This window comes from Salvelinus alpinus, unplaced genomic scaffold (genome assembly GCF_045679555.1).
Source record: "Salvelinus alpinus unplaced genomic scaffold, SLU_Salpinus.1 scaffold_40, whole genome shotgun sequence".
NCBI lineage: Eukaryota > Metazoa > Chordata > Actinopteri > Salmoniformes > Salmonidae > Salvelinus > Salvelinus alpinus.
The window spans coordinates 1842428-1857696 of record NW_027255981.1 but is presented as its reverse complement, the minus strand read 5'-3'; the positions used below and the strand labels follow the sequence as shown (position 1 = coordinate 1857696).

Here is a 15269-nt window from a genome sequence, read left to right as displayed (position 1 = left end):
ACAGGGCCGAGATGAAGAACGAAGAGAGCCAAAGCCATGATCTCATCTCAAAATAATTGCTCCTCTTTCTCGCTGTTGGGGCGTTCCTTTCCCCCTCCCACTGTCCTTTTGCTAGTTGCACGCTCAGCATTGAAAACTGTAACCATGGGACTGTTGTCTGTATAAATATCTAACTTAATTTTCCGGTTTACTTCAAATGTATGTCATGCTTTCGGAGTGCATAAAATATGCATCTTAACATGGTATGTGATAATAAGTACACGATCTTCCTCGTCTGTAAGCTTATTTTGGTATGCTTGTGCCACTGGAGTGGAACTTATGGAACGTGTGGAGTTACATTTCAAAATAGTTGTTCAATGTCGCCATTAAATACAATCAGGATCCCGTTAAATTCCGAAAGGCACTCGCAAATATTGAAATAACCCGTTTGCCAGCTGTGGATCTGGAGAAACACTTAATCACAGGTACCAACTTCAGTTTGGCATCATTATATCCGCCAACGCAATGTGCCTGATTGCTATTTTTATCGCACAACCCCTTCAATTATGGAATTGGGAGTCGTTTATTCTGTGGAAATAACCAGTTCATCCGAAACGTGGCCTTTTGCCTAGCTTAATGAAAGCCTGCTGATGATCTCATAGCTCCAGAGTACAGTGTGGATAATGCAACACTGAGGTAATAGTGCACACATTGTGTGTGTGTGTGTGTGTGTGTGTGTGTGTGTGTGTGTGTGTGTGTGTGTGTGTGTGTGTGTGTGTGTGTGTGTGTGTGTGTGTGGAGGTTTCATGCTGGAACAATGCACGTTATGGTGTGTGTGTGTGTGTGTGTGTGTGTGTGTGTGTGTGTGTGTGTGTGTGTGTGTGTGTGTGTGTGTGTGTGTGTGTGTGTGTGTGTGTGTGTGTGTGTGTGTGTGTGTGTGTGTGGAGGTTTCATGCTGGAACAATGCACGTTATGGTGGTGTTTATATCACGTTGCTTTTGGTAACAGCTGAAAAAAAAGTATATTGTGTTGCAGGGTGGAAGGCGTCCAATGGAAAGAACCTGATGTTGTTACTCAGCTTAGTCAGTAACGCAAATCCAGTAATTATTAGTATGTTAAAAAACACTATTACGTAATGAGAGCATCACATAGTATGTGAAATGAGGGAGAAAAACAAAACATTACTTACACTGGGTTTTGTGGTTATGGATTTAATTCCCAATCCTCCTATTGCCTTTTGGCTCTGGACTTACTTTCTTTAAAGTAAACAAGTAAACTCATTTGCTTTCAGAAAGCTCGAGAATGGTTAACACTGGTCACATTGACCAACAGAAACAAAACAAATGTCCATAACACTGGTTGAGATATTCACCATTTCAAAGTCAATTGATTTGAACCAAGTGATTTGAAATGTACATTAGTTGGTGCTGGCTTGTAGCCAATCCCAACTCAATAACATGTGAGACACCATGAATAAAACAACTGTAATCCAAGGTTACCTTAGACTGAGAGTTGGACCTCTTATCCAAGTCGTCCTCTACCATCAAGGATGGCGGTTTTGGGTGAACACTGTTGCAGTTGCTTCGGATGGTCTCTGACGTGGATCTAACTGAAGTGGCCAGGTCAGAGTCACACACGGACACGTCGGGGACTGTCTCGACGTTCCGGCAAATAGCAATCTTCCTGATGGATCTAGAGGATGCAGTGGGGGACACAGAATTCCTGTCCTCCTCCACTCTCTCATCCTGATGTCCCTCTGGTGTTGAAGCGTAGACCTGGGTGGCCACTTGTGGGAGTTCCGAGTCCCCAGGCCACCCCTGGGACTGGCCCACGTAAAGGGACATTTGGTCGTGTAGCTCCAACTTGTTCGGAGCAGCAGACTTCGGCAGATAGACGTCCACGAACTCCTGGCATTTGGCTTCGGAGGGGACAGACAGCCTGGTCCCAATGGTAAAGGGTTGGATTTTTCTGACGACACCCTCAGACATGGTTTTTGATAGCTGTGCAGTTTCGTCTAGATGGGCATACTGTGACAAGAATCACAAAACAATACAGATATCTCACCTCATGTACTGCAATGTCCAGTATCAGAAGTTCAAAATTAGAGGAAAAATAAGACGAATCCCCGAATAAACAACGCTCTTTTACCCCAAAAAATTGTCAAACGCAAAACTCACTCAAAAAGCCACCCGCCTCCTTGCACCTCATGGAGAGGAAGACAAGTACAGGACACACAATAGAACGTACCCTCCTGTCTGTTTCGAAGCTATCCACTGAGCTACAGCGCCTGTGTCATGTCAGGGGAAACCAATATGAGGAGGGAGGAGTGCCTCTTCTGAGCAACCACCAAGCCAATAGTGAGAGAGAGAGACAGAGAGACAGAGAGAGAGAGAGAGAGAGACAGAGAGAGAGACAGAGCGAGAGAGAGAGAGAACTGAGTGAAAAGGGAAAGTGTCTGGCTTGCTGCCTGGGTGCTCTCTTAGAAAAAATAGGAAGGGAAAGAGAGGGGGGAAGTTTCATTAGAGGAGTGAGGTCACCACTTTCTGTCAAGGGCTGGGCAGAGTCAGAGTGACTGAGGGTTGTAAAACTGGAGCTGTAAAAACTTCCTCCCTAAACAAAAAGCTCCATGCTCAGATATGAGTAGAGTAACAGAGGGGTAAAATGCTCTCTTGCGCTCTCTCTCGCTCTCACTCTGGTCTCGCCTGCTCACAGCTGGACAATGAGGTCATGCTTTTAACAAGAACAACAAACATGAAGCACCTCTAGATCTCACGTCTGCAGTCTGCTCTCTCTCTCTCTTTCTCCCTATCTCTCTTTATTTCTCTCCATAACTGGTCAAATTGTCAAATGTTTACTCTACAAAGACTAAAGGTGAGGGTATTTGCTTGTCCTCAAACACGCCTCAAGAATCCATTGTCTTTTCTAACAGTTTTCACACTTTTTCATAACAATCCCTAGGAGTTTGTTTTGAGGAGTAACAAAATCCAATGCAATTTCCCACTTATTTTTCTAATTCCACATTCACAGTCCAAACATTTACAGACACACATAGGAAACACATTGTGCTTACTCAGGCCTCAGGCTTCCACTTGATTTGAACCAGGTGTCCTATCTATGGGTCAAACTACATCAGGCTACTACTGTAACATCCTCTGTCCTTCTTTGGCAATCACTTACAGGTATTTTCCATGTTATAAGCCATAGGCCTATACTGTATGTGGACTGGGACTTATACAATGTTGTTTGTTCTTATAGGAACAGGAGAAAATACCTGTTTTTGTTTCATGAAGATGGATTGGGGGTTTGTAGAAAGAAGATTACTTTTGTTTTCTCAGATATTTCCCTGTGTAATACTATACTCTGGTGGAACTGTGTTCACATATTTGGCTTGTACAAGATGTGGGGAAATTCCCTCGTTGATTTATGAACGCGACACAATTACACCGTGCTAACTTGCTCGCTCTCACAAATAAACACCCTTCTCGTGTTTGTATTTCACCCTTACACCCCACGCCCCCTTTGTCTCGAGGCTCAACTGAAGTCAATTGACTTAGGGTCAACACCATGACGACCAAAAATACTTAAGGCGTGAAACAGCCCTGTCCATTTACTGTTCCAAGAACCAACCGTCTTATGTGCACTGTAGCTGCATGACCTCGAATTCCTATGGCTATAGCTCACCCCTTACAATGACAGCTCTTGTTTTGCTGATAGCAAGAACAAAGAGTTCAGTCACATACTCCTGCGTTTCCAACACTTATACCAACATGGGTTACTAGACATTTTCATTTTGCCATGATGCTAATGAAACATTAAGCATTCCACGAATACATTTCAATATGCAGTATCTTAATATAAATCTGACCATCTTGATCCTACCATAAAACAAACTCTATGAGGTGGTTTCGCGGACACAGATTAAGCCTAATCCTAGACAAATTTTCACTTTTAAACTGGACAAATTTCTATTACAGACATGGTTTAAAATAGTCTCAGACTTGCCATAGTCTAGATTTAAAAAGTCTGATTTCCAGAAGGACGATTATAATTCATTTTGATCTTTTTTATTATTTTTTTTATTTCACCCTTATTTAACCAGGTAGGCTAGTTGAGAACAAGTTCTCATTTACAACTGTGACCTGGCCAAGATAAAGCATAGCAGTGTGAACAGACAACAACACAGAGTTACACATGGAGTAAACAATAAACAAGTCAATAACACAGTAGGAAAAAAAAAAAGGATCTATATACAATGTGTGCAAAAGGCATGAGGAGGTAGGCAATAAATAGGCCATAGGAGCGAATAATTACAATTTAGCAGATTAACACTGGAGTGATAAATCAGATGATCATGTGCAAGTAGAGATACTGGTGTGCAAAAGAGCAGAAAAGTAAATAAATAAAAACAGTATGGGGATGAGGTAGGTAGATTGGGAGGGCTATTTACAGATGGACTATGTACAGCTGCAGCGATCGGTTAGCTGCTCATGTAGCAGATGTTTAAAGTTGGTGAGGGAAATAAAAGTCTCCAACTTCAGCGATTTTTGCAATTTGTTCCAGTCACAGGCAGCAGAGAACTGGAAGGAAAGGCGGCCAAATGAGGTGTTGGCTTTGGGGATGATCAGTGCAAAATACCTGCTGGAGCGCGTGCTACGGGTGGGTGTTGTTATCGTGACCAGTGAACTGAGATAAGGCGGAGCTTTACCTAGCATGGCGACGAATATGTAGCGAGGGCCAGCCGACTAGAGCATACAGGTCGCAGTGGTGGGTGGTATAAGGTGTTTTAGTAACAAAACGGATGGCACTATGATAAACTGCATCTAGTTTGCTGAGTAGAGTATTGGAAGCTATTTTGTAGATGACATCGCCGAAGTCGAGGATCGGTAGGACAGTCAGTTTTACTAGGGTAAGTTTGGCGGCGTGAGTGAAGGAGGCTTTGTTGCGAAATAGAAAGCCGATTCTTGATTTGATTTTGGATTGGAGATGTTTAATATGAGTCTGGAAGGAGAGTTTACAGTCTAGCCAGACACCTAGGTATTTATAGATGTCCACATATTCTAGGTCGGAACCGTCCAGGGTGGTGATGCTAGTCGGGCGGGCGGGTGCAGGTAGCGAACGGTTGAAAAGCATGCATTTGGTTTTACTAGCGTTTAAGAGCAGTTGGAGGCCACGGAAGGAGTGTTGTATGGCATTGAAGCTCGTTTGGAGGTTAGATAGAACAGTGTCCAAGGAAGGGCCAGAAGTATACAGAATGGTGTCGTCTGCGTAGAGGTGGATCAGGGAATCGCCCGCAGCAAGAGCAACATCATTGATATATACAGAGAAAAGAGTCGGCCCGAGAATTGAACCCTGTGGTAGCCCCATAGAGACTGCCAGAGGACCAGACAACATGCCCTCCGATTTGACACACTGAACTCTGTCTGCAAAGTAGTTGGTGAACCAGGCAAGGCAGTCATCAGAAAAACCGAGGCTACTGAGTCTGCCGATAAGAATATGGTGATTGACAGAGTCGAAAGCCTTGGCCAGGTCGATGAAGACGGCTGCACAGTACTGTCTTTTATCGATGGCGGTTATTATATCGTTTAGTACCTTGAGCGTGGCTGAGGTGCACCCGTGACCGGCTCGGAAACCGGATTGCACAGCGGAGAAGGTACGGTGGGATTCGAGATGATCGGTGATCTGTTTATTAACTTAGCTTTCGAAGACCTTAGTGAAAGCTTAAATTAAACCTGGCCAAAAAATGTATTACCTGGACTATTTCAATGATGATCAAAGACCACCACCATGGCCAGACAGAAGGGCGATTATAGACAGGAGCAACCCACTGAATGATTTTGATTAAATCAATTTTCGTGATCGTTTCCGTATATACAAAGAAAATGCAGCTGACATTGAGGTTTTTGGCATCTGGAACCTTCAATTGTGAAACAGGAGATTTGTGTGGTGCAAGTGAACAGACAGTGTGCAGAATAGTCCACAAAGTCTACAATTTCGAACTGAAAGACAATTACATGAAGTTCCATTATGCTGTTACCCAAGCCAACTACAAGGTAGAGTTATATGAATATGGGAACTTCCCTGGAGTCATTAGCTGTATAGATGGAAGTCATATTCCCGTCTACAGCAGATGCTGAGAAGTACAGGAATCTTAAAAACTGTACAAAGTGTGTGCACTCCCAATTTGCAGTTCTCCAACATTGTTGCACGCCGGAAAGGTTCAACTCTAGAACTCCTCTTTGTATGCTCATAGTGGAATCATACTTGGTGACAGCGGGTATGCACAGACCAACTTATTGTTCAACCCCTATCTTCCTGCAATAGGACCTGAGCAACAACGGTACAACCAAGCTCATATTCGCACATTTTTGGTTCGCACATTTTTGGTATATGGAGACTTCAGCATGCTTATAGAGAAGGGAACTCAACATGTACTGCACTGACACAAATTACTGTACTGTTAGGTTTCAGTGCAGCCTTTGAAATTATTGACCATAACCTGTTGTTGAAAAACATATGTGTTATGGCTTTTCAACCTCTGCCATATCTTGGATTCAGAGCTTTCTATCTAATAGAACTCAAATGGTTTTCTTTATTGGAAGCTTCTCTAATGTCAAACATGTAAAGTGTGGTGTACCTCACAGCAGCTCTCTAGGCCCTCTACTCTTTTATTTTTATCAATGACCTGCCACTGGCATTAAACAAGGCATGTGTGTCCATATACACATCAGCAACCACAGCTAATGAAGTCACTACAACCCTTAACAAAGAGTTGCAGTCTGTTTTGGAATGGGCAGGCAGTAATAAACTGGTTCTGAACATCTCTAAAACTAAGAGCATTGCATTTGGCACAAATCATTCCATAAGTTCTAGACCTCAGCTGAATATGGGAATGAACAGTGTGGCTGTTGAACAAGTTTAGGAGACTAAATTACTTGGTGTTACCTTAGATTGTAAACTGTCACGGTCAAAACATATAGATTCAATGGTTGTAAAGATGGGGAGAGGTCTGACAGTAATAAAGAGATGCTCTGCTTTTTTGACACCACACTCCAAAAAGCAAGTCCTGTAGGCTCTAGTTTTGTCTTATCTTGATTATTGTCCAGTCGTGTGGTCGAGTGTTGCAAGGAAATACCTAGTTAAGCTGCAGCTGGCCCAGAACAGAGCGGCACGTCTTGCTCTCCATTGTAATCAGAGGGCTGATATAAATACTATACATGCCAGTCTATCTTGGCTAAGAGTTGAGGAGAGACTGACTGCATCACTTCTTTTTATATCACTTATTTTTATACAGACCACTTCAGACCACATCACTTCTTTTTATACAGACCAAATAGTCTTCTAGGCCTATGTAAATCAATGACGCTTGCATTTAACAAGCGACTCACGTCGACCTACACATATTAAACCATAGACCTATAATTAATAGACTATGAGACTAAAACATAATGCCCAGGTATAACAGTAATAATCACAATAGGCTTGGCAACCTCTCACTGGCTCAGCGACCAGGAGATATTAGGCTAGGCGGCCACAAATGTCATTTAACACGAGGAGAGCCGAGAGCTCCGTATTGACTCAAAACAAATGTACTTTTTAAATTACTCTGCCATTTCAAAGGTTATGTCCCCCCATCCGTGACTTTTCCTAAATAAGTTTAACACCATTTTTTTAATAAGCAGTTTTAAGAGGGCATGTCAATTGAAACTACACCTAAACTATATCAAAACAAATTTCACACATATAACAATTGTTACCCTAAAGACAAGATTACATTGACAATAGTCTGGTGGGTGAGAATATTATAAATTGTATAGGAAGAATCTGATGAACAGCACAGCTTGGAAAATAACACAGAGGCAGGGAAAAAAACAGAGTGCGAAAAAGTGACTGTTGCTAATTCTCCTACAGAATCACAAGCAGGTAAAACATTTTGATGTCTATATAATATCCGAAAGAGCAGATTCTTAGCAGAATTACTGCTATTACATGCACTCTGTGAGGACAGACGCTGGGAGACGAGAAGCAAGTACAGGGAGTGAATATTTTATAAATAACTGACATGAAACAAAACAAGGACAGCGTCTGGACAGGGGGAACAAAAACGACATTATCGATGACACGGGAATGAAACTGAGGAATAGACAGATATAGGGGAGGCAATCAATAAGTGATGGAGTCCAGGTGAGTCCAATGAAGTGCTGATGCGTATAACGATGGTGACAGGTGTGCGTAATGATTGGCCGCCTGTGAGGGGGAGTGGGAGCACACGGGACACACTCTCTACACTCAAAGCATAGTAATATATTTAAACTCAGAATATGCCATTCTGTTCTTTTGAAATGTATTTTCTTAAATTCAGATATAAATTCCTTAAGACCTGCCCTTAACAAATAAATACTCTTTGTGATGGTATTTATTTATAGATTATAACACTTGAATGGTGGTGTTTTAGTGGTTTTTCTTTTGTACATATAGCCAGCCTAATGTTAAATAAACTAATAAAAATGCTATTGTGTTTTTTGAAATACATTTTCTTCCATATTCTGTTACCCAAGACCTTCATAAACGGAAACCAAATTCTTATTCTTCCGATAGTATATACGAAATGTATTTATTAGACTAATAGAATGTTGACTTTCAAAAGACACCTCATTGGCCCGAAAGGGGGTCCAACGAGGCCAGGCTTTTCTAGTGTTAATCACTGACACGGAGGCCAATCAAAGTAGATCAGGTTTGCAATAGGTTACACGCTGCATATGAAACACCATCAAATAAAACTTAAATTATAGACTAATAGTATGGTAATGCACATAATAACAGGGCCATAGCCTATATAGACTAGAACAGTGGAAATAATATTCTTAGACGAGATCACTTTATGCAAGGGAGTGCAATTCTCTACTTGGTGCGGGACATCAAGTGCACCTACAATGTATTGTGTGATATCAATGAAATTATCAATAGCTTATAGGGCCTAACTATAGTGCACGGACAGAGAAGCACAGACCTAAGTTCTACTTCCAATTCAATTCCGAAAAATGATAGGGTACTGGAAATAAATATTGTTTCACGCATTTACCTATTTTCATATACACTACCGGTCAAAAGTTGTATAACTTTTATAATTACACTGGTAATATGTCAGTTGTTGTAGCCTATTACTTGTGAGGCACATAGGACCATACATTTAAATAACTCTTTTATTTTTATTCAACTGAATTGTCTCAGCGGAGGGAGGGAGAGAGTGTGAGTCGAAGTGGAGTGTTGTATAAAAATGGAGTTGTAGTGCTGATCATTGTATCTGAATGTACTAAAACTGTATTCAAGGTCCTCGATTAGATAAATGTACAGCACTAGATTTTATGTACGATGTCCTTGAGTGTCATGAAAGGCATCTGCCAAATAAAATGTAACATTATTATTGCCAATATATATCCCTTTTGTTTTCCCACCCGCTCCCTATTGCTTGCTAAGAATTCTATCTGAGGGTGTATGCATGTTTAGACCAGTGACGGACTTGGACTGAAATAGGTGCTATATAGCTATATAAAAATACTGGCGTCAGGGTTAGTAAAGGGTGACAGAAGCAGCTTCAATTTGATCGGCTGTTGCATGCTAATTTAATTGTGTTTGAGTTGCTTCATGTAACAGCAACGTGCATGGTTTGGACGTCAATAAAAAAACATTTTTTTTAACTGAACCCAGACCTCTTTCTGACCAGTTTCAACTGAAATTGTTCAACATGAACTAGCTAGCAAATTTGTTGCTAGTGTAACCGATGTGAAATGGCTAGTTAGTTAGCGGTGGTGCGCGCTAATAGCGTTTCAATCGGTGACGTCACTCGCTCTGAGACCTGAAGTAGTTGTTCCCCTTGTTCTGCAAGGGCCGCGGCTTTTGTTGCGAGATGGGTAACGATGCTTCGAGGGTGGCTGTTGTCTATGTGTGCAGAGCTTGGTTAGCTTGGTTAGCTCGTTGCTAGCTGGCTTGATCAAACAGGGCTGGCAATGAAATTGTGTCTAGCTAGCAAAATTGTACAACCAGCATTTTGTCTAATTTGTGAAATCACGATGTAATGAAGAAGATGACATGAAGTGAGTTTAGAATTCTCAAACAATATGACAGAAGCAGCTTCAATTTGATCGGCTGTTGCATGCTAATTTAATTGTGTTTGAGTTGCTTCATGTAACAGCAACGTTGATTGAGATGATGTCACGTGCAACCTGCAACTGCAACTAAAATTGTTGTAGTCAAGTCACTAAAGCTCAAGTCCGAGTCAAGTCTCAGGTCCCCTGTGCTCGAGTCCGAGTCGAGTTCCTATGGGTAAGTCCAAGTCAGAGAGAAAATGACAAATTCAAAGACAGCCTACTTTTCTATACGCCTACTCAAGGGGAGAGAGAGCTAGACTGTTGTTTTACTACTAAATTCAATACTATTGTTTGCAATTTCGCAAAGCTGTTTGTGTTTCTTAAAAAGGCAAAGCTAAATATTAGGCTTGTGACTGGTGGTTACGGGGAAGCAAGAAAGTCAAAAGTGTAGCCTATGATCGGAGTAAAAGCCTGAGCGATGTCTGCCTGGCCACAATCATCGCTTGTGCTCCTGCAGCTCACCAGCTGATGTAGGCTGTGTGTGCCGGATGTGGCACGTCCTTCCCGCAGCTAGAGAACAGAACCATCGCTGCTCTGCGCAGCCAGAGCTGCTCATACTCTGCTTATCAGATCAGCCTATCCAGTGCAAGTGCAAATACAAGTCACGAGAAGGCAAGTCCAAGTCAGCAATGGTCGAGTCCAAATCCAAGTCAACAATTGTCAAGTCCAAGTGTAACAGTATAACTTTAAACCGTCCCCTCGCCCCGACACGGGCGCGAACCAGGGACCCTCTGCACACATCAACAACGGTCGCCCACGAAGCGTCGTTACCCATCGCTCCACAAAGGCCACGGCCCTTGCAGAGCAAGGGGAAACCCTACTTCAGGTCTCAGAGCAAGTGACGTAACCGATTGAAATGCTATTAGCGCGTACCCGCTAACTAGCTAGCCATTTCACATCCGTTACACAAGTCGAGTCACAAGTCATGATAATTGGGACTTGTGTCGGACTCAAGTCCGAGTCCTGGACTCGAGTACTGTAACATTAACGTCGTGTCACTGCAGCCTTAAGACTTATAAACTCAGACCTTTGCTAAATATGTTTAGTCTCCCAAAAAGGCTTGTCCATTTCATGTAACGTCCATAATGTCTCTCATTTGCTTCATTTCTCTAGCATGCCTATATTTAGAAGTCTGCCTTGTTGAGTATACACTCCCCCCAAGGACGACTATAGACACAAAGATCAAAAGTTTAATTTATATATTGTTTCGCCATTCTGAGACATTAAAGTTGTGATTGTGCGTGTAAATGTAATGTCCATAACGTTGGAATCCCCCAGCTATTTGTACTTATTTTGACATTGACCTCAAAATCAATTATAAATCATTGCTTACATATAATCAAATTAATCAAAAAAACTAAATAACTTTCAGAGGACAGTGGAATCGTTCGTGGAGACTTCTCCCTCCAGCAGAACACTGTAGTTGTGAAATATATAACCTTGCCATCACACTAGCCTCAGTTCCACTTCCATACTCCACAGACAACCTCCCTGATGTTTCACTTCACAAAAATACTGTAGCTACAGTGCATTCGGAAAGTATTCAGACCCCTTGACATTTTGTTACGTTACAGCCTTATTTTAAAATGGATTGAATTCGTTTTTTTCCTCATCAATCTACACACAATATGAAAACAGAAATGTTAGCAAATATTTTTGGGGGTGAAATGTTAGTACGTTCATTAGAAATAAAAAAAGGAAATAGCTTATTTACACAAGTATTCAGACCCTTTGCTACAAGACTTAAAATTGAGCTCTGGTGCATCCTGTTTCCATTAATCATCCTTGAGACGTTTCTACAATTTGATTGGAGTCCACCTGTGGTATATTCAATAGATTGGACATGATTTGGAAAGGCACACACCTGTCTATATAAGGTCCCACAGTTGACAGTGTATGTCAGAGCAAAAACTAAGCTATGAGGTCGAAGGAATTGTCCGTAAAGCTCCGAGACAGGATTGTGTCGAGGTACAGATCTGAGGAAGGGCACCAAACAATTCTGCAGCATTGACGGTCCCCAAGAACACAGTGACCTCCATCATTCTTAAATGGAAGAAGTTTGGAAACACCAAGACTTTTCCTAGACCTGGCCGCCCGGACAAACTGAGCAATTGAGGCAGAAAGGCATTGGTCAGGAAGGTGACCAAGAACCCGATGGTCACTCTGACAGAGCTCCAGAGTTCCTCTGTGGAGATGGGAGAACCTTCCAGAAGGACAACCATCTCTGCAGCACTCCACCAATCAGGCCTTTATGATAGAGTGGCCAAACAGAAGCCACTCCTCAGTAAAAGGCACATGACAGCCCGCTTGGAGTTTGCCAAAGGGCACTTAAAGGACTCTCAGACCATGAGAAACAAGATTCTCTGGTCTGATGAAACCAATATTGAATTATTTTGCCTGAATGCTGTTAGGGTTCGTTTCTTTCAGAAGTTGACAATCAGGAACATAGCACGCATGTTTCCAAGTAAGTTCTGCATCAAACAAAAGGTCTCAAGTTGTTTTATTAAAGCGAAGTCCAGCCTTAGTGATGTCACTGACTACGTCATTACCTTTTTACTCCTGAGACCAAAACCCTGCATCCACAGCTGTACAAACATAGAGTTTCAGTGTTTATCTAAAAGCTAGGCAATAAATGTCCCCTCCCCAAAGTTGATTTATTGTGGAATGTCTGAGTAGTCTCTTATCTCCCACACTCCCCTGCAGAGTTCTGTCTCAGTCACACATTTCTAAGAGGGGTCTTCTTTATAAAAGAGAGAGAAAGAGCAAACAACTGTGGACAATTCTAAAACTATATAATGAATATATATATTGTTAATCTGTAGTCTAGGACCCTATAAATGTAAGGAGGGAGGGGTCTTATAACCCCTCCCCTTCTATTAATATAACATAAGCATAATCAATTATTCTAATACATCAAACATTTTGGTACAACCCTTTTCATGACCCCTAGGTGAACCAGACAATGCCAAGCATCACGTCTGGAGGAAACCTGGCACCATCCTTACGGTGAAGAATGGTGGTGGCAGCATCATGCTGTGGGGATGTTTTTCAGTGGCAGGGACTGGAAGACAAGTCAGGATTTAGGGAAAGATGAACAGAGCAAAGTATAGAGAGATCATTGATGAAAACTTGCTCCAGAGTGCTCAGAAACTCAGACTGGCACAAAGGTTAACCTTCCAATATGACAACGACCCAAAGTACATAGCCAAGACAATGCAGGAGTGACTTCGGGACAAGACTCTGAATGTCCTTGAGTGGCCCAGACTTAAACCTGATCGAACATCTCTGGAGAGACCTGAAAATAGCTGTGCAGCGACGCTCCCCATCCAAGCTTGAGAGGATCTGCAGAGAAGAATGGGAGAAACTCCCCAAATACAGATGTGCCAAGCTTGTAGCTTCATACCCAAGAAGACTGAAGGCTGTAATAGCTGCCAAAGGTGCTTCAACAAAGTACTGAGTAAAGGGTTTGAATATTTATGTAAATGTAACATTTCATTTATTTTTATTAATGCCCAAGCTTTTGTTGTAGAGGTGGCATTCACCTCTGCACCGCAGGATCATTCTGGTGGTCTCTTGAGCATTGGTGTTCCTGTAAGCACACGCAAAGCAATGCCCACTTGTGGTGCCACCGGATAGCGGAAAACAAGTAAGTTAACCTTTATTTATTGTCATTTCAATTTGTTTGTAGTAGTTAAGTGTTGAATTAGATTAATCGTTATTTCAAATAATTTCAGTCACTTTACAGCAATTGCGAGCTAGGTAGCTAGCTAAGTAAATTTAGCTAGCTAGAAGGCTCAGCTAAATAAAAATCCCCCTAGAAACAGCCACATCTCATAGTCACATCAGGAGATTTGTAAATGAAAGAGGAATATAATAATACGAATCGAATGGAGTTTCCCCATCTCCCCATTTAGATTATTTCTGGCGCAGCACAGAAATGCCTTTATTCAGATGGTGTTTCCTAACAGACCTGCCAACTTTCTTTGTTACTTTTAAGGTTTAACCAACATGCAGTACCTCCAGCAGTCGAGAACCATTCGTCCACCAGCTCAGGGACAAGCTCCTGATCTTTGTGTCTGGTACCTGTCACAGGCTACACTATACACAGCCCTGTGTAATGTTCAATATAATTACATTGCTGGACTTTTTCAAACCTAATGTATTTGTATTGTTTTAAGAATGTAAAAATAAAAGGAAACGCTTTAAACATGTCTTTAATGTGTATTTGTTTGAGCTGATAGTGAATTCCCTAAGTGTTAATACGTGTGTGTTTACATCATTAAGCCTTTATGTATGTGTTATGAATGACCAAAGGTGTCTGACTTTAGGGTAAGTACAGCGTCATATGATACAAGGAATTTATGTATGTGTTACAAATTACCAAAGGGGTCTGACTTTAAAGTAAGTACAGCATCATGCGATATAGTCTTTATGAATGACTGAAAGTGTCTCACTTCAAACTAAGTATTACAGGACACAAAATAAAGTGCCAATAAATAGGTAATTAATGTACTGCTGATTTTTGAAGGACAGCAAACCCTACACATTTCCACAATTTATCTTCTTAAAATGGGATTTTAAACCTAACCCTAACTAATGAAGGCCAAATTTGATTCGTTGGACCTTCCGCGCATTTGGGCATAAGTGTCCGGGAACGAGATTAGGTGTAATGTGACAAACATGACTACACTTCAGAGCACGGGAAATCCTACAGCACAACATGTCACATGTTTATATCATATTCGACATAAGTGGGTTATGTCACATTTGATATTGGCGATTATGTCACACAGTTATGCCACATTTATGAAGCCTGTATAATGCATGACATACGGTTATAGATGATTTGTAACACATTCATGAAGTGTTTATGAAGGCACTATAAAGCCTTTAAAAGCTGAACATCATTTAAAGCGGGGCCGTTTTTTTCACTCTGCAAGTAAGCCTACCTACCAATGAGAATGACAAAAAAGTTTGAGCAGTGTTGTCCAATTTTATCAAGAATAAAGGTCTGAAGTACATCGGGGGATGAGCAACACATTCTTGTTAGGATAGACAGAGAAAGGTGCATTGAATTAGAAAATGTCAGCATTGTAACAAGGTCAAATTTAAGGTAACACATACATCTTTGGGCCCGCGTCTGCC

The 15269-nt window shown here is 41.6% G+C and overlaps 1 protein-coding gene across 7 annotated transcripts in view; it reads right to left on the bottom strand.

Moving 5' to 3' along the window:
• The window catches only part of LOC139566988 (uncharacterized), a 32834-nt gene extending 30448 nt beyond the window's left edge, over positions 1 to 2386 (bottom strand). For 3 of the 7 annotated variants that reach the window (XM_071388389.1, XM_071388390.1, XM_071388387.1), the window contains exon 1: positions 1479 to 2386. In XM_071388389.1, coding sequence (XP_071244490.1) covers positions 1479 to 1967 — 489 coding nt within the window. In that variant the 5' untranslated portion in view covers positions 1968 to 2386. The remainder of the gene's footprint in view (positions 1 to 1478) is intronic. The other 4 variants (XM_071388384.1, XM_071388388.1, XM_071388386.1 and 1 more) reach the window with 2 other exon arrangements.
• Positions 2387 to 15269: the final 12883 nt, after the last annotated feature.